At 36.6% G+C, this 19,964-nt stretch overlaps 4 protein-coding genes across 4 annotated transcripts; 2 read left to right on the top strand and 2 right to left on the bottom strand.

Moving 5' to 3' along the window:
• On the top strand, window positions 1,447-4,358 carry LOC18771436 (NEP1-interacting protein 2). The gene is made up of 5 exons (XM_007203830.2): window positions 1,447-2,382; window positions 2,922-3,100; window positions 3,219-3,302; window positions 3,404-3,571; window positions 3,688-4,358. The coding sequence occupies exons 1-5, from the start codon at window positions 2,229-2,231 to the stop codon at window positions 3,808-3,810; spliced, it is 708 nt and encodes a 235-aa protein (XP_007203892.1). The 5' UTR covers window positions 1,447-2,228; the 3' UTR covers window positions 3,811-4,358.
• Window positions 8,666-11,280, top strand: LOC18771798 (probable serine/threonine-protein kinase PBL22). Its single transcript, XM_020568868.1, has 7 exons — window positions 8,666-8,983; window positions 9,347-9,550; window positions 9,654-9,725; window positions 9,822-9,890; window positions 9,973-10,035; window positions 10,129-10,451; window positions 10,619-11,280. Exons 1-7 carry the CDS (start codon window positions 8,785-8,787, stop codon window positions 11,096-11,098), a joined length of 1,410 nt encoding a protein of 469 aa, XP_020424457.1. The 5' UTR covers window positions 8,666-8,784; the 3' UTR covers window positions 11,099-11,280.
• On the bottom strand, window positions 11,375-14,861 carry LOC18771501. Its single transcript, XM_020569020.1, has 4 exons — window positions 13,618-14,861; window positions 12,930-13,162; window positions 12,429-12,607; window positions 11,375-12,342 (listed from the first exon to the last, which is right to left on the bottom strand). Exons 1-4 carry the CDS (start codon window positions 14,546-14,548, stop codon window positions 11,529-11,531), a joined length of 2,157 nt encoding a protein of 718 aa, XP_020424609.1. The 5' UTR covers window positions 14,549-14,861; the 3' UTR covers window positions 11,375-11,528.
• On the bottom strand, window positions 17,833-19,850 carry LOC18769197. Its single transcript, XM_007204427.1, has 4 exons — window positions 19,346-19,850; window positions 19,037-19,257; window positions 18,660-18,871; window positions 17,833-18,565 (listed from the first exon to the last, which is right to left on the bottom strand). The coding sequence occupies exons 1-4, from the start codon at window positions 19,848-19,850 to the stop codon at window positions 17,833-17,835; spliced, it is 1,671 nt and encodes a 556-aa protein (XP_007204489.1).

The following is a 19,964-nucleotide window of genomic DNA, read 5'->3' as shown; positions in this document are numbered from 1 at the left end:
CCACTGATTAGATAATTAAGAACAGCCTAGACTTGATTAGAATGCATAATTATATCTCAAAATCTGGATATATTTTTCTTTCCAGAAGGAGAGAGAGTAATGCATATATTATATGGACTTGGAAGCAGCTAGCGTGTGGTGAAGGCAATGTACAGTAAACACAAAGAAGAAAAGAAAGTTCTAGCTAGCTAAAGGTTCAAGTGCTTTCAAACTTTGTTGACATCAACTTCTAAATGATATTGCCAATTTGAAATTGATGATGACACACATATCTTAATTATATGCGTAATACATGTTCCCTTAGATGAAGGTAAACATATACTTACTTACATATTCCAGAACTCTCTTGGTCTCTCATCATATCATCAAGAACTTTAATTTGACTTAAAAAATAGCCACTCCAACTTCCTCAATATTTCCATGACTTAAAAAATCCATTTTTCATTTTGGTGAGGTTAAATTTGAAAGGCGTGTATGTTGACACGAAAACGAGATGAAAACGTATATGTAACGACACTTTCTCTTTCTCACTCGTTTCACTCATTAAGTTAAGTGAGAAATAAAAAGGGTACATACACTAGATACGAAATGTTTTTTTCTTTTTTCTTTTTTCTTTTCATGAGAATCATTGCATGTTTACATATGTCTAGATGTACATGACAGTCTTTTAAATAGAATTAAATCTTATACTATATAATAAGTAGTCAGAAAAAGCAAGCGGAGCTTATAAGCTAGCAGCCTAAAAGGGGTGGATGGTGGGTGATACTTTTCCAGGAAGCACTCGCCTTAAGCCGTTTTATACTTTTTCCAACCGCGTTAGAAGCAGCATCATGTTTTCAAATGAGGCGTTTTGTACAGACTATATAGTCATCCTTGATTTGATTACAAGAAAGTCATAATTCAACATAGAATGTTCCTAGTAGTTTAGAAATTCAAGTTTGGCTAATGAGCAAGGATAGTCCAATCTTATACACGTCTAAATCTCCGTTAAGCTCGATTGGATTCAAATAATCCAAACTCAATCAGCAACAAAATTGTCAAAGATGTTAGTTAAATTTCATCTCGAATTTGAGCCCATCCCAACCCTAGATATTCCATCTAATCTTTTCATACATACGAAATTTTTTAAATTGAATTCGGACGAGCTCGGTTGAATTAACTCATACAAGCATTACAAAATAAAACATGCGTCACCCACCTAACACACCTACCACAAAACAACACTCCTTTCTCTCACATAAAATCGGATAATAATATGTAACGAACTTATTAAGCTCCCCCTCTCAATAACTAGCTATTTTCGCTCCTTAATTTAAAATTCAGTTTAATTTTGCCACGTTCTTATTTTTGGTTGGACAATTATTATAAAATTAAGTTAAAACTTAGCAATCTGTTTGTATTTGGTCATCTTTGTTGAGGCGTAATTAATCCGCCATTGTAATGGCTTTTCTATGTTGAGGTGGCAGAAGCAAGAACATACCATTTCAAGCAAAAACCAATAACCAAACCAACCCAAAAACAAAGAAAGAAAAAAAAAATTGCAGATATTTTCATTGCCTTCGCCTGCTCTGGAAAAAAGGAAAATCTTCCAAGCTTCGTAGTAACTACTTGTGGGCAGCGGTGGCCAATCAATTGGGCTCAAAAGCTCACAAAACCAACCCCACACCCTTGACTCTCTCTCTCTCTCTCATTGTTGAAAAATGGGTGATGGAAAATAAAAATTTAATTTTGCAGTGACGGGTTTTGTGGACGATTAATAGCCTGAACAAGGACGCTCGATTGTCAAAGCAGAAGCTTCTTAGTCATGGGTTTCTATTTCTCTTCTCTCTCTCTCTCTCTCTCTCTCTCTCTCACACACACACATGTATTTGTAGCCAAAATTACTAATCTTTTTCTACAAAGGTAAAGGCCTATATTTTCTTTCATCCACGAGCAAATATAGCTCTAATGGAAGAAAACAGGGCTTTTTAGATAGAGAGAGAAAGAGAGAAAGCGACAGAGGGAGAGAGTTGTATGTCAAAGAGAAAAAAAAGCTTTAAATGCGAGTTGGTTGATGTGGTTTTCCCGTCTTCTATCTCTTCTCTTAAGGACTAAGCATACCTATCCCTTCTTTTATATATACACGCAGATATTGGTGACCTCTTTAAAGGGTTTAAATTTCATTGCTTTAAGATCAACAACATCCAGCTACAAAGGCTTTTATAAACCCAACAGTTTCTGACCCAACAATGGATTTTATTGCACACCCATCTCGGTTTTCTTCATCTTCTTCGTTTTCATTTGGGAATTTCTTTGAGAGGATCAAGGAATTTTGCAACTTTGCGGTCTCTGCGATTCTTGGGAACATTTTCTCTGCGATCTTCACCTTCTTCTTTGCATTAGGTTCGTTTTTCTCTGTCTCATTTTCCTTTCGACGGTCCATTCTCAGCCTTTTGTTTTTGTTTTATGTTATTGGGTTCTGTTTGTTCATTGTTGTCTTTGATGAAAGTTTTTATCTTTCTTTGTTAATGCTTACATGGGTGTTGCCTCTTGATCTGTTTCTGTCTTTTTGACGTCGGTACTGCAATTAATTGGATTTGGCTCTTGAATCATTGATATCTGCAACCAAGATCAAATTGTTTTCTGTTACTCTGACAGAGGAAAGGAATTCAATTTCATGCATTGGAATTTGTAGATTTTGTTAACAGAATTGAATTTCATTTGGGAGCATGATGCATGGGCTGATATGCCATTGATTTGTTAAAATCTAGCTCTAATTAAAGTAAAAGCTTTCACTTATAGACAAGGGTTTTTTTTGTGAATTATTGTCCTTTTACATTCATCCAAATATGTCTGGATCCCTGGAACAGAGAGCGTTTTGGTAATTAAGACGTGTTTTATCTTAACATTCTCACTAATGGAAATGACATTTTTGTGTGCAGTGGGCACCATGTTAGGAGCTATGACTGGAGCTTTGATAGGCCAAGAGACTGAGAGTGGATTTGTAAGAGGGGCTGCTGTTGGAGCAATATCAGGAGCTGTTTTCTCTATCGAAGTGTTTGAATCTTCCCTTATTCTTTGGCAATCAGATGAGTCCGGAATTGGGTGTCTTCTTTATTTGGTGAGATTATTTATAGGGCTAGGTGGTCACTGCAAATGTTTCTTCAAGCTTTAATAGAGTTGCAATTAGCAAATGCCATTATGAGTGCCTAATTCATGTTTTCTCCTAAACTATGCAGATTGATGTCATTGCAAGTCTCCTAAGTGGTAGACTAGTCCGTGAGCGGATCGGTCCAGCCATGTTAAGTGCAGTGCAAAGTCAGGTAATTTCCATACCTAGATGCTAGTTCTTATGTGAGAATCAACTCCAAGTGCTAATTTATGTGCTTACTAATTTATTGTTCATTTCCTTGTGTTTAACCAGATGGGTGCAGTTGAATCAAGCTTTGATGAGATCCCCAATATCTTTGACACTGGTGGGTCCAAAGGGTTGCCTGGAGATTCAGTTGAAAAGATCCCAAAGATCATTATTACTAGCAACAATAATGTGGATGCTTCTGGGGAGAAAGTCTCTTGTTCAGTTTGCCTTCAGGTTAAGATCTTAAAGCCATATTGTTTTCTTCGTTTGTTTTCTTCTCTCACAGGCTCTTAGGGTTGCTGTTAAATTTGAAACTTACGGATTGAAATTATGAATTTTTACATTATCAGGACTTTCAGCTTGGAGAGACAGTTAGAAGTTTGCCCCACTGCCATCACATGTTTCATCTACCTTGTATAGATAAGTGGCTCCTGCGGCATGGTTCATGCCCACTATGCAGAAGGGATCTGTGATCTGTGATGTGTCTGTAAATTACCAAATGAGTAAAGTTCTTTTACTGATCATACAAATTTTGTACCCTTTTTTCATCTGTATTGTTGGTTACCAGGCTGCTCCAGTAGTTTCATGCTCAACACTGTGAGTTGATGTATAAATTTTTTGATTTTATGATAGTTTTTATTGCACAGCTACCCCTACTTTCACAGCACCACATTTACTCTTTTGTACTGGCAAGGACAATTGTGCTTTTGGTTGGTTAATGGTGGCGTGGCAAGGCATTTAACCTCTAGCCTCAGCCTAGAGGTGGAGGGCCCTGCTTGACATCAAGGCTCTATCTGCAAAAACAGATTCCATTGAAGAATTAGAAACGTTTCTCTTTTGGTGAATTGAAGAAGTAAAGACACTGAAAGAAGAAATGTATTTTGAATCCTGAGTTACTAGTGATCAGAGGTACTTTTTTCTCCAGCATATTGGGATCCAATGCCAGAATTTGTCTGCAGAGAGTAAAAGATGTTAATAACTATTTACAAGGATAACGTAAAGCTACTTATCCAGATTTCCACTTTAACTCAGATACCAATTGCTCCTAGATTTTCAAATAAGCATAAAGCCATTCTCCTGACATGTAAATTCTTCTCCTTCTGCGGAGATGCCTATTTTTCTCATCTGATCTGTGAGTGCAAGGACTGCAATAACTTTTCTTCTGGTGCAAGTGATGGAGAATTAGTTGCCTCCACAACTGAGATATCTCGGTGTAAATTTTGCTGATAAAGTTATCTAATCAGGTAGGTAGGAACATTATATCACAAATAGAAAACACTTTTCTTTTAGATATGGTGTGTCTTTTGTTGGGGTTTCAAATTCCCTGACTTGTTCCAAAGCCTGTGCAATTTAACAAGCAAAGTACAAACTTTCCAACCAGACAAATAATTAGGTAAAATTTTCTTCCCGGTGCATCAGATTTTATCCCATCCCTTACAAGATTGGAGATGAATTCTGACTCAAGTCAGTACTTAAAAAAAGGAAATCAGTCATCTACCACTAAAGATTGGGAAATCAAGAAAAGAGATTCATGGGATGGGTTGTTTTTCACTAAATAATTCAGGCAATGCTGAGTTAGATGCTTGTTTTATTTTTTTCATTCGTTTGGACAGGACGGACCACAGGCAAAGTCATTAAAACAAGGCATAAAATATCTTTGTAGTCATTGAGCTAGAAATTGCCACAACCCCCCTTGCAGAGAACAAATAGAGTACAGTCATAAGCACTTCAACTACCACATGAATAATTTAGAAATCTCAAATTAACATGCGGGCCAGCGATAGTGTATATCTATCTATGAAAGCTTTAATTTCTTACCTTACATCTCTCACATTTATGAAGGTATGCAACTTTCAGTACGAGTAATTAATAACATGATAAGATCACGTGAATAGTGACCATTTTCATCAACTTAACCACGCAATTCAATATTTTGGGTGAAATGAGGTCTAAAGCGACTTATAAAGATGTGAAATTTTATCGATGTGATTAGTGATAAACAATTTATTTTTTAACTTTAGATCATTACGGTATTTTTTCAACGTGAAATCACAACTAATTTTACATTTATAATTTGTATCGAGCTACACAATCTCAACAGTATCAAACTGTGATCGAGTGATAATATATTTTCCCTCTTAATAAAATAACTTGAGGTTAATGGTTTACATTTATATTTTCTGGTGGGCAGTTTTTCTTTTCCAAGTAGCTCTTTCTTTTCTTTTACACTCTGAAATAAATGCGCCTAGCTACCTACATATTCTTTGGTTAAATCAAAGAGATAGCCAGCAATCTGCCACCTCAGGTGAAACCACACTCATCAACATGCGTGTATATGTCACCTTCAACATCCTTCGTGTCTTTACTCTCTGTACTTGCGGCTGTATTTGGCTCCTTCCTCCCAGTATCGTGTGGATAATTTGTTGAATCATGTGATCTTCCTTACATGAGACTTTGTTTTTGCATAGGCCTTTTTGCAAATCACCTGCAAGGCCATGATCTCAAAGTAATTCACGTGACTTTGAAGCATAATTCCAAATGAATACACTTTCATTTCGTGTCGTGCTTGATAAACGAGAGAAAACCTAAGATGCGTGCATCAATTGAACAAAAGAAAAAGTGCATCAAGTGGAGCTAAGAAAGTAACTAATAAGATCTAGGGGAAATTTTTTTCAAAACTTGCTATAATTATTATTATTTTCATATATTTATGTATGAGTGGCTGAGTGACTTTATATAAGGAGTTGTTCGGATGTAACGGACCTATTCGTGCAGGGATTGAGTGGGCTAATTTCCATTTAGTGGGATGAATTAACACCAAATTGTTGCACTTCAAAAACATTACATTGGGTTGGAGCCCACCTCCGCCCTAGAATAAGATCCGAGTCATCTCTATAAGATTATATTTGAGCATATATATATATATATATATATATATATATATTCTTTGATCAATTAAACTTCATGTATATATGTGTCTATGAAAATTTGAAGTAAAATGTTATAATACTCACTTTTTTTTAATTATCTTATTACAGGAACATGTCATAATTTGAAGGGAGCATTTTGTCTTATTTTTCACTATTATTCGGTTTTCTTAGGCTATCTTAATCATAGCTTATTTTAACTATTTTCGTAAATTTTCGCCATTGTTTCTCAATTTTCGCCATCGTTTCTCTCCCTCTCCCCAATTGATAACATGTGAATTGCCTCAGATATTTGTTGTGGTGGACAAATAAATAAGGGCAAAATGTATTTATATATACATATTGGGTGTAATGAGAAAGAAGTTGGGTGCAAATAAAAAGTTGGTTTTGTACATAAATATGTAAATTTGATTATCGTTTTTGCTTAAAACCCCCAATATTGAAGGGCTCGTCCGGAAGTAATTCGGTAGAAACTCGTCTTATTATTATGATAGGATGATTTGTTTTATATGTCTTACAAATATACTAATTATAACTTCCATTCTCAAAAGAATCTAATGCAAACCAAAGACCAAGGACATGGTGTCCAAATCATCCAAAGCTAATCAGCTCTTACAAAACCAATTGCACATAAAGACATCGTATAGCTTCAAATCATCAATATTGGACCCATGCAAATTATTATGTATACAATTTTTAAAGAAATAATTTATATAAATATAACAAATAGCATTCATGTCAATTTGTCTCTAGATGGGTGGGGGAAATATTTTGCAATTACTTAAAAAGATGAATCAGTCGTTTTGGATGCATACTCTACCAATAAACAGTTTTTCTTCATTTGTTTTTTTCCTGCCATTGTCACTGGTGCTGTTTGCTTGCATAATAAACATTATTTTTCTTTTGGGTTTTTTTCTTCCTTTGTCTAAGTCAAATATTTTTATTGATATTAATATTTCTTTTGTGGATTGTCACTGACATTTTTTTTATACCTAAGAGCATCCACAATGGGCGCAACTCCAACAACGTCCTCTAGGAGCTCCTAAATCTGAGGAGAGAGAAAGAACTCCTAATGACTCCCTATAATTTAATGATGCTTTATTTAATGAGTATTTCAAACCTTTATTTAATACTAATTATTTTATTTTTTATTTTTTAATAGAGATTGACCAATCAAAAAAGAGTTATAGCATTTATGACTCTCCAAATTATGGAGTATGGTTGGAGTTGAAATTTTTTAGAGAGCTCCTAAAATAGCTTTCTTATATTTTTAGCTAAATTTTAGCTAAGAAATAGAAAGCATCATTGTGGATGCTCTAAGTATCTTGTTTAGAGATTGCAGAAGCAAAGAAACACCTTAGGGGTTTCATGTCATTTCAGGACACTAATTTACATAATGATATTCACCAAATTATCCATTTAGGTCTAATATCTTAGATGAGATAAGGCCACTCATCTAAGTGTGTGGTTTTATTTCAAAAAACCTCAGTGATCCTAATCACTTCCTCATCCATGATTTTTATCGAAGCACACAATCCTAACACTCCATATCGTGTGGATGTTAGGAACCTTTAAATTTTGAATCATTTCACTATAACAGCCAATATACTTAGGAGCAAACACATGTCAGTTTTGAACTTAAGAAGCATGGGAATTCTATGCTTCTTATAGCAGGAAATGTAGAGTCATGCAAACATCAATTCACATATACGTATAGATGCATATGTTATTTTTGGCTTATATGCCGTCTTCGCATGTAAGACCTAGTCATAAGTGATGACTAGAATACTGACTCTTTGAAACCATAGACTTGTTTTATCAAAAATTAAAGAAATCATAGACTTGTTATATATATATATATATAATATACAGTCCCCTTCTATTGAGGGATCCCTCAAATAATTTTATTTGAGGGACGCCCTTTAGAGTACCCTACAATTCTTTTCCCAATAATCCAAACCATCTATTTTTTAGGTATTCATTCATAGATCATCCTTACAAAAAATTAGACAAATCGGAAACCGTTTCAACATCCAATTGTGTCTTACAAAATCAATGAACACGGTGCTTTAAGAAAAGTACTAAAATTTCAATAACTCAATTGAGTGGTCGCATGATATCGGATTCAAGTGATTTTTTGTAGAGATGATCTTTGAATGAATATCTACAAAATAGACGGTTTGGATTAGTGAAATACAATCCGTAGTGAGGCCTACAAGAGGTGTCCCTCAAATAAGCTTATTTGAGGGATCCCTCAATGGAAGCTCTCTGTATATATATATATATATATATATATATATATATATATATTTGAAAACATTAATTAGCCGGCAGATGATCAGTTTGTGATCAGCTTATATGCACCAACACTTTCCAATATTCCTTCCCACCTTTCTCTCTCTCTCTCTCTCTCTCTCTCTTCAAGGAAGAAAAATTTATTAGTTTGATGCAGATGAGCAGATATAGAATGAGCAACATGTTTTAAGAACAATTTGAATTAATTTCTTATTTGGTGTGACAATGGCAATGCAGCGTTATTTGGCAGTGGCTTCACCACCATCTCCAAGTTCTGGTCATTCTCATCGAACTCATATATTGGGAGGCTTTGTTGTTGGCATTTTGACAGTCTTGGTGGTTGCTTTGTTATTTTACTTGATCAAGACGAAGCTCTTACCAGCTCTCAGGCACAGGCAATTACCACAGAAGCTTGGGCAGAAAGGTGAGCAGAACCCTGATCAGTTTGCAGCAATTAACATTTTCCCATTTCTAAGTAATTATAGGCCCCACCAAGTTAACCCAATTTATTGCACACTCTTCTTGGAAAACCATGAAAGAAATAAGATTGCACATTCTTCTAGCTTATTTGGCTAGGTAATCTTCTCTTAATTATCAAATATTATCAAATGTACCACATGTTATGTTATTTGAGTGTCAAATTAAACATCGTGGATTAAAATTTAAAAATAAGAATTTACTAACGCTTCAAATTGTTTGATAAGAGAACATTAGTTACAATTTTTGTAAAATGCAAAGACCTTGAACTAAAATTTGGGGTGTGACTTCATTTGTTTATGTCTATTAGGAAAGTTGAAAGAAGAGAAAATATTGCTCAGGCGGTTCCAATTAGAGGAACTGGTGAAGGCCACCAAGAACTTCAGCAAAGATTGCTTGTTGGGTTGTGGTGCTTTTGGAAGTGTCTACCAGGGGACTTTTGACGATCTGCAGACACTAGCCATTAAGCGAACCCACGCTGATTCGTTTCAGAGTGCAGAAGAATTCAGAAATGGTGAGCCTGAACCAATATATAATAAATGTGTCACGCATCAGAAGAGATTAAGATTCACAAGTTGCATATCAATCTGATTTCTGTGTAGTGTTTCCTTGAACAGAAGTGAGGCTACTTTCTAAGGTCAAGCACAGAAACCTTGTAGGTTTGGTTGGATTTTGTGAAGAACCATCTGGTATTTGCATGCATTGTGTAATTTTCAGGTCTTGCCCTCTCTGTTTCCATAAATACTTCCTGCATATTAATATGGCTGAATTGTGATTTGGGATAGGAGCAGGAGGAGGAAAAGTTTTGATCTATGAATATGTACCAAATGGTTCTCTACTTGATTACTTTATGGGTATGTTCCTTCGCTTACCTGAAAATTAAACTTACTTTGTTACATGTTAATCTTCCTATTTAATTAGTAAATTTATATGTAGGAAGAAAATGGAGGAGCTTAACTTGGAGGCAAAGAGTGAACATAGCCATTGGAGCAGCAAAAGGTTGGTTGCATACAGATTTTATGCTACAATTAACCGATTACGTTTACAGAAAAAATTGATGATAATAATGAAGTTGGTTGTGCAATTTTACAGGCATTGCTCATTTGCATGAAGGGGTCAGCCCAAGCATAATCCACCGTGACATAAAGCCGAGTAACATCTTGATAGGAGATGGATTTGAAGCCAAGGTTTCAGATTTTGGACTGGTGAGATCAGGGCCTACTGGGGATCAATCACATGTCAGTAGTCAAATCAAAGGAACTCCAGGATACCTTGACCCTGCATATTGTTCAAGTTTCCATCTAACCCCATTCAGTGATGTCTATAGCTTTGGTGTCATACTTCTGCAACTTGTTTCTTCCCGGCCTGCAGTAGATCTAACGGGACATCGCCCTAATCAACATATCATTGACTGGGTAAAAATACTTAAACGTTGTTCATTGTTAGAATGTAAGAAACTTAAGATCTTTCTAATCCTAATAGGGTAAACCAACAAACTTCATCACTCATTGCTAATAAGGACTGCAAAACATTAGCCTTTGTTATGAGTTCTAGTGAATAAGTATTGTGTTCTTCAATGCAGGCAAGGCCTAGCATAGAGCGAGGTCGTGTTGAGGAGATTTTAGATGCTAATCTTTTAACAGAGCCATGCAACACAGAGATGATGCTAAAGATGGGACAACTTGGCCTAAGATGTGTTGTAAAAGTACCCAAAAACCGTCCTACAATGTCCGAAGTGTGTCAAGAACTTGAAGAGGCCCTTTACAATGCAGACAACTTATTCATCAACAAACAGCCTTCAAGGGAGTCTCGAAGATCAACTGGCTCTCGTCAACCAACAGAGCCAGGGCATAAAAGATCGATCGACTATGATCAGTCTCAAAACTCCGTGAGCATAGATGGCATTGGATTTCAGAGGTTTCATGTGGACATAGACAGCCTCTCCTTTCAGAGCACAAGCTTAAGGTGTTTGGAGTTGGACAATAGTAGTATCAGTATCGACATTGATAATTTGGAAGACATACATGAGGAATCTAGTAGAGAAAAAGAATTAAATATGTAACTGATGTAAGTTGACGCCCTGTTTTTCTTTCCTTTGTGTGCGCCTGTGTGTGTGTGAGAGAGAAAAGTTCCAGTGTAACTGTGCTTCTGATTTGTGGGTATACTGTGAATTTGCTGAATTGTGATGTATTCTCAATTCCTTTATAGTTCCATTGTTTCTGTGCAGATTGGGGGTACATTCTGAGTTGCTTGAGTGCAATATATTCTCATTCCTTTAAGAAGCACTATTATCTGTACTTTATATAAAAACATTTCGAAAACTATATATTGCCTCCGCACAGCAAGGTCCTGCAATATATAATCATTTCAATGAGCAAGTTTGATACAACCTATCATATGAATAAATTCTTAAAGGTTCCTAACATTCTCAAAAACCTTTGTGCATCCGCTACATCTATCATCGGCTTCAACATGAATGTTGCATAGTCATTTTATGATGGGTTGGTATTTTTTTCATCGAATCCCATTGCGTTTTCACTGAATGCTATAAGGCCATCATACATTTTCATAGCACTCTTTGAAAACTCGGCCAAGGCTTCAAAAACTGAAGAAAACCCTGTCTGAAATCCATTCACGGCAATATGTTGGGTCTCATGCATACTGGAATGATGTTTCACCTTCTCTGCCTCTAGCCTCTTCCTAAACATGTCCAACTGATCCTTCATCTCACTCAAATACTCGATGCGATTCCGTACATGCAGTTCGGTTTCCTGCTCAGAAAACTTCAACCCAAGAACCCTTCTCTCTGTCCTTTCAAATGCCAAAACCTTCCTGTCAAGTTCTCTGGCAAGTCCATCAACCTTCCTCTTTTGTCGATGCTCTTCACCTTGTTGAACCATCAGGGCTCGGACATCCTTCCCAAAGCTTTTCATGGCATAAGTCACTGCTTCATCAGGTAGCTTATCCAGGCAAGCTAGCCAATCATGACAGATTCCAAGTAATGTTGGCCCCTTGACTCTACACGTTTGAAGTGAAGACATACCCTTCAAGTGGAATTCAGTTTCAGGGGTAACAAACTTGAAGAGCCAACCAGCAAGAGCTTCAATATACGCCTTCTGTGAAGAAACATACGAAGCAAAGCAAGCACGCCAATTTTGAAGTTCTGCTTCAAGCTTAAGAGTAGCAAGCTGGTGTGAGTCATTGCAGAACATTCCATAGGATGGAAGGTTGAGAGATTTCACTTCAGACATGATTCTGTTTTGGGTTTCATGAGATTCTGACAGCATCTTCCAATTTCTCATTAGGCTGCAGAAAATGGGAACCGGAGGTTATAATAAAATTCAAAACAGGCTTCTTATACCTTACTAACAAAATTCTGACTTCTATCTTACCCATGTAGCAGATCAACAAGTTGGGGCTGCAGCTCTTCATCTCTGAGTTTTTGGATTCTTTTGGAGATTGATTCAGCACTTCTTATGGCAACCAAAATTCTGGTATACAAGTCTTGTACTTCAACTACAATTTTGTTCTCAGTGTTGAGGCCATCTCCTCTAGTATCTTGGTTTCTCAACTGGGAGCATTTTCTCTATATATTCTCCTGGTTTCTTCTCCAGCCTGAATATATAAATTGAAAGATGGTGGTCATATATTCTCAAATTATTTTGTGTGTCCAAATGGAAAGGGAAACCAAAAGAACCCCAAAAACTGATAGCTCGTCTACAATTTGTAAGCCCGGACCAATTTATCTTATACAATTTAACTCATAAGAAGCAGAAGTCATATACATTAATCTAATATCATTAGGCTACCAATGTAGATCATCCATCCCAAGAAATACGAACAATCATATAAAAGACTAAATGAAGCAAAAGAATGTTGGATTCGTATTCTACCTTCACCTCCTCAAAGAGTTTCTTCTCCCAAGCATATAGCCTTCCTAGTGTTAACGAATGACTCCCAGATCCCATAACTCCATTGTCATCAAAGAGATCATTATTGAATTGAGTCCACGTTGAAGAACTTTGGGAGCTAGATGTAAGGAGACTTTTACAGGAGGAAGACCAAGATAATGTGGATGAAGTGGAGCGGCTCCGTGTGATTGACCGCATGAGCTTACTTGAATTTTCTGCACCCAAAATCATAGATGAAATGATAGTAGAGCTAGAATATGATGGGAATCAGTAGGTCTGCAATTTGCTGCACACGACAATGACAACTGGTTCAAGTAATTCATGGAATACCAAATAAAATGTTCATGGGACAACTTGACCAGAAGCCAAGTTACTGACCCGAAAGCCATCAAAGGTAAAAAGGATGGGAAAAAGATCACAAAGAGATGTAATTTCAACAGTTCTACATATGCACAAGGGAAGTAAGTTGGTTTTTTTTTTTTTGGGGCATAAATAGGATGGATATGTTGCTGGAAAAATTGCAACTTTTTTCTTATGCAATCAGTAACATATCTCAAAAGGTCTTATAATCAAACCCACATATAGACATGAATTTCACCAAGAAAATAAAAATAACAGACATGGCATTTGTTGAGGGAAGACAAAGAGACATAAAAGAGAAAGACCCCACCTTTAATTTCCTCCAAGGCAGATTGCATTTGAACCATGTTGGTCTCTAGCATCCTGGAAACATCCAAACCAGAATCATAGGCCCTAAGGAAATGGTCCTCAACATCTTTCAATGCTTCCAACAATTCCCTCCCATTTGTGGGTGTATCAATCACCCTTAGACCATTTTGCTCCCCTTGGCTCACATTAGCATCCTCTCTTTCTGTCACAGCCTCAGTCCCACCATTCTCTTCCTGACCCACACCACAATTACTTAAATCTCCAACCTTCTCATCACTTATTACTCTTTCTCCATCATCTTCCAACTCCGGAATCCCTTCTTTCTCTCTCACCAGTCTCAAATCCTCATCAGAGTTCTGACTCAACCCATTTCCCATCTCTGTTCTCACACCATCAAAGAATGGATTAAAGAAATCCCACCCAAAATCTCTCTGCGGTGATGCCATTGTTGGAGCCATCCCACTATAAAAATGCTCACAAGCCACTTCTTCCTCATCAGTCTCGCTATCATCATTACCACCCTCTTCATCTTCTTCTCTGCCATTTGGGTTTTCTTGCAGTTGTTTTTCTTTATCTACCTTCGGAGGGCTTATAGAATTTGCAGAATCAGAAAATGGGCAACCAATGGTTTGGTAGTTGGGTTCAGATGGCCTCTGTTGAAGGAACATGGGGTTGTTGGAGATGATGGTCTCAGTGGTCTCAGAGGAATTAGTAGAAGGAAAAGTGATGAGAAATGGAGAAGAAGGAGAGGAATGTCTCGCTACAAACAACCTTATGGCAGCTGCAACTGCATAGAGAGAGTGATTGTACTTGCATTGTGCATCTGCAAACGCATACCTGCGCTCTACAGCCAATTTCAACTGCCGTTTTCTCTCTTTACAAAGCAAAACTACATCTTCTTCTTCACCTTTCTTAGACACAACACAACCCATGTCTTTGTTTCCTCGGAATTTAGAGATGTACTTTGGTAAAAGGGGTTTGGTTCAGCTTGGTTCAGTGCAAAACAGAAGGTGGGTTATGCTAAACAGTAAAACTAAACCTGAAAGCTGTGGCCTTTGGTAGCAGAGAGAGAGAGAGAGCCAGAAAGTGGTTTTGGAAAAGCTGTAGAGAATCACATCATATCAATGTAACTGATACACCACTGTATAAGTTTGTCCTCTGCCCCTGGCTGAAACATGGAGGTGGGTTGGTTAAGTCTTTTAGCACAGGTTTTGGTGGGAAAGTAAGAGAGAAAAAAATATGGGTTTGTCAAAATCTCCCTCACCATTGCATATAATAAGAGGAAGTTACATAAAAATCTGAACCAAAAGTAGCCCACTTGCTTCCTTACCATTCTGAGAGTCATGTTTAGCTGTTCTGTTTAATGCAGCCTGAAAAAAAACTGAAAAAACTTTACTTCCCTGCCATATTTAGATTCCCACATTAGCAATTTAGCACATAATTAAGGGTTAATTAATTAATTTACAGGGGTCTCTTGCCTAGTTGGTGTGTTTAATGTTCCATGAAGGCCATGCATGCATGAATAGTTGACATTTGTCAGCCAAAGACTGAAACTTGGTATAAAATGTTTTATGGGGTGGCTCATCTGTCTGTCACCCCCATATAATTAAGAATTTTTATGAGAGGGTTAGTGAGCTCTCTGCACCTTCTTCTTACATTCCATAATATTCCTTGTTCAGCTGAATTAAATAAATCTATCTTAGAAAGAGAACAAGATAAGAAGATTTGTTTATTGAGAAATTGTTGAGATGCCCATAAAAACCATATTTCAGTAGAGAAGACCACCATTAAGCTAACTAATGGGGGAGAATTGGTCTACCAAAAGTCATATTTAACTCTTGCCATTAAGGAACACTGGCTGCACGAATCAAAACTTTTGACCATGGCAGGCTTACCCGAAAAAAACCCTTGACCTTGGAAGAAGGCAAATGTGTACGGATGTAAATAGCCCCACCCCACCTCTTTTTTACCATCAATTGCTTGCATTCTTCCTGGGTCAAACTTTTGAGTACTTATTACTGTTGGTTCCATGAGCTCGCATCACATGAATTGATTGGGATTTGTACTTGGAAGACCTGGTATACTTAGAGCAATTCCACTCATTTGTCCTTAGTCATGACAAGGGGGGAGCTAGGGCAGCCACTATTCACGTGAATAGTAGTTGTCCTTGCAAATAGTATTTTGTGTTTCCACCCATTGCCATGGCTAAGGGCAATTACTATTCATTTTTTTGTTTTTTCACAACTTTTTTTTACTTAAATAATTAATTTGGATAATATTTTCGGATAAGATTTTTGGGTTCCTACGTGTCAATACTATTCATATCGGATAAGATTTTATTTTATTAGTTGTATTGGTTGGTATTTATAGAAAAAAAAAGTATGAGGATTTGATGTTAAAAGTGAAGAGTATTGGTTGGTATTTATAGACACGGGCGGACCCATAATTTTTTTAGCGGAGGTGCAATATTGGCTAAGTATGAAAAATGATTTTTCGGAATAATCATTTTCTCAAGATAATTTTTGGCGGCTTTTATTCGTTACACATCAAATAAGAAAACTTGATTTTATGGGATTTTAATATGAAGTATATATTGACTTAATGAGCCATCATTTTTAGCATAAATCGTATTTTGCACTAAAACTGATTTTTCATATTTTGATTTGGTGGGAATTTAATTTTCTAGTATTTTTATTTGAATCCAAATGGGGGGTACTTCTTTATTTACATTGTAAACTTAAGTAAATGGAGTAATATAAAAATAAATGAAAGTAAAAGGACAAAGACATTTACTTAAATGTTGAAAATGGAAATAAGGTATAGAGAGAAAAATGTTGAGTATAAAGAGTGAATAATGGTAGAAGTAGAAGAAAATGTATGAGGATTGGTGTTGAAAGTGAAGGGTATTGATAGGTATTTATAGAAGAAAAAATTTGATAGGTATTTACACATGACATGTTAATTGGAGTGAGGTTAATAGAAGAGTTGAAGGGTTAAAATTATACGGACAATACTTCTCTCCTTACTTATAAAGAAAAATTCCTTTTTACTTAGTAATGTGGCTCAATTACAAACTGACATGTGCCTTTTTTTCCTTAAAAATATTTTTCTTTCTTCTCTTTTATTATTCATAATTGAATTCTTTTTTTTTTAAATTGCTTTCATCTATAACACAAACCATCTCTTTAGTTTTTTTTCATAACTAGGCAAGGAGACATTATAGATGCATTTTAATTTCCTCTATAAACAAACTACGCCTACCAACATTGTCAATGGTAATTTGGATGAAGGTGAATTGTTGGGGTGGTTGGAGTTAGAAAATTCTACAACAAACATAAAATTTAATTGAGGTATGAAATAAAAAAGGAAATTAGTTATGCTAATGAAAGAGAAGGGAAAAACACTTTTGAGACTTATTTAAATAAAAAAAAAGACACATGTCAATTTGTGGTTGAATCAGGTCTTCCTTATAGGCAAGGAGGGAAGTACCTCGGGGACTGCAAACAACTTTTTTGTTTCAACAAATACACAGAGATTAGCTTGGCAGATTGAAACAGGAAGGTGTGACAGCTCTAATATCATGGAGAATTGTGCCTAGAAAGGTCTCTCTCTCTCTCTCTCTCTCTCTCACATATAGATTTATGTGAATATTCACACAGTCACAGTGATAAAAAGCCGCTCTTGGAAATCTTAATCTATTTACTATCTCTCTTTTAAGAGAGATTAATAGTAATACTGACTTAATTATGCATAATTATAGATGGACCACATCACATGGTAAACACTATATATTGTTATAACGAATCCAGAAAACTCATGTTCCTGCACAGATATTGCCTTCACCCAAAAAGTTTCCATGATAGGTAGGTAGGCTGGCTTTTCTATATTCTGTTGTCCCCAGCCAGCCATTGTTTGTTCAGATTTTACTATTGGATTCTTGGGCTTGACAACAGCCAAAAAGTAAAATAAAAAGGATTCTTGGGAATCACCAGACTGATATAAAGAAGTTCATCCAAAAGACAAAGTGCATCAGATCAAGTTCCAGCAAAAAGAAGGGAAAAAAAAGCATGAATCAATTCTTAAAATTTCCTCCAAAATAAAAATAAAAATAAAGTACCTAGCATTCTAAAAACCCTTTATGCAATTTTGTTGTTGTTCATCAGTCATTTGTCATCTACCCTGACTGGATTCTCACTGAATCGCACTGAATGTCATTCTATTCTAAAAGCTCATCATAAATTTTCATGGAAGTCTTGGAAAAATCGGCCAAGGATTTAAAAACTGACGAAAACCCCTTTTGAAATCCATTCACATACATATCACGTGTCTCCTCCATGGCTGTATGATGTTTTGCCTTCTCTTGCTCTAGCTCGTTCTCCATCTTTTTCAAGGGCTTCGTGTGCTTTTGCTCATGCGGTTTATCATCTTGCACATAAAATAACTTTAACTCACTCACGTGTTTATTCATTTCAAGTAACAAAGCCTGCCTACGAAGTTCTCCAGCAAGCCCATCAACCTTCCTCTTTTGTTGATGCTCCTTACCTTGTTGAACCATCAAGGCTTGGACATGCTCGCCAAAGCTTTCCATGGCACCAGCCACTGTTTTATATGGCAGCTTATCTATGCCATCTAACCAATTATGACATATTTCTGTTGTTGGTAGGACGCTTACTCTACACGGTCGAAGCGAATACCAATTCTCTGAGGAGGCTTCGGTTTCAGGAGCATCAAACTTAATCATCCAACCATCAAGAGCCTCAATGTATGCTTTCTGTGAACAAACATATTGAGCAAAGCAAGCACGCCATTTTTTAAGGTCTACTTGAAGCGTTTGAGTTGCATGCTGTTGTGACTTTCCATAAGATGAACACTTGAGCCATTTCACTTCTGACATGATTTGATGTTGTATTTCATGATATTCTGACATGACCTTCCAATTTTTCTTCAGCCTGCAGAAAGTGGGAAAGAGAGGTTATAACAAAATAATTCAAAAAAATTCAGACTCGTCATGTATTACAAATAAATTTCTGACATCTATCTTACCCTTGTAACAACTCAATAAGTTGTGGTTGCAGCTCCTCATCTCTCAGTTTTCGAATTTTTTTAAATGTTGATTCCGCACTTCCTTTGGCAACCGAAATTCTGGAATATTGCAATTCAACTCGAATTTTGTCTTCAGTCTTTAGGCCATGTCCTTGGTTTCTCGAATACTGGGAGCATTTTCGATCATATAATCTACTGGTTTCCTCTCCAGCCTGCACATAAAAATTTAAAGATGATTCAAGTTATTCTCAAATTATCTAGGTTGTCCATATGGAGGAGGGAACACATAAGCTAAAACAATCCTATAAATTACTCATCAAGTTATGAGAAATCCATAAAACTGAATAAAGCAAATATTTGTTAGATTCATATTTTACCTTCACATCCTTATAGAGTTTTTGCTCCAAAGCATATAGCGTCCCCAGTGTTAACGAATGGCACTTGGATCCCATTGCTCCATTGTCATCAAAGAGACCACCATTAAAATTGGTGCTTGTTGAAGAACTTCTGGTGCTAGATCTAAGGAGGCTTTTTCGGGAGGAAGACGAAGATAATATAGATGAGATGGAGCGGCTTTTTTTGAGTTTACTTGAGTTCTCTGCACCCAAAGTCATATAAACATGAATTATACACCATGACCAAGCAAATCAAACTAACAAAAAGGGCTTTAAAGGAGAAAAACCCACCTTCAGTTTCCTCCAATGCAGATTGCATTTGATCCGTGTTGGTGCCTAGCATCCTGGTAACGTCCAAACTGGAATTATAGGCGCTAAGGAATTGGACCTCAACCTCTTTCAATGCTTCCAACAATTCCCTCCCTTCTCTCACAGCCTCATCATTCAGCAAAACCAACCCTAATTCTTCCCCATCAGTCCCAGCATTATGATCGCTATTCTCTTCATCTGAGCTTCCTTGTAGCTGTTTTTTTCTGTCTGCCTCTGAAGAGCTTATAGAAGTTTCAGAATCAAGAAAAGGGCCAGCACCGGTGTTTTTGGTTGGTTCAGAATCAGATGGTGGTGGAGAGGAGTGGCTTGCTACAAACGACCTTATAGCAATTGCCACTGCATACAGCGACTGGTTATATTCCCTCTGTGCCTCTGCAAACGCATACCTTCTATCCACAGCCAATTTCAGCTGCTCCTTTCTCTTCCTACAAAGCTTTTTACTTTGCTTTGAGACCTTGCAACCCATCTCTCTGTTTCCTCTGAATTTCGCTTAGAGCGGGCTTTGGCGGGAAAATAAGAAGGAAAAAGTTGGGTTTGCAGAACTCAACTGAAGTTACAGGCTTAGAGCTTCGAAGTATTG

This window comes from Prunus persica, chromosome G7, assembly GCF_000346465.2.
Source record: "Prunus persica cultivar Lovell chromosome G7, Prunus_persica_NCBIv2, whole genome shotgun sequence".
NCBI lineage: Eukaryota > Viridiplantae > Streptophyta > Magnoliopsida > Rosales > Rosaceae > Prunus > Prunus persica.
Note: the sequence above shows the minus strand (reverse complement) of the source record. Positions and strands in the feature narration are given on the sequence as shown.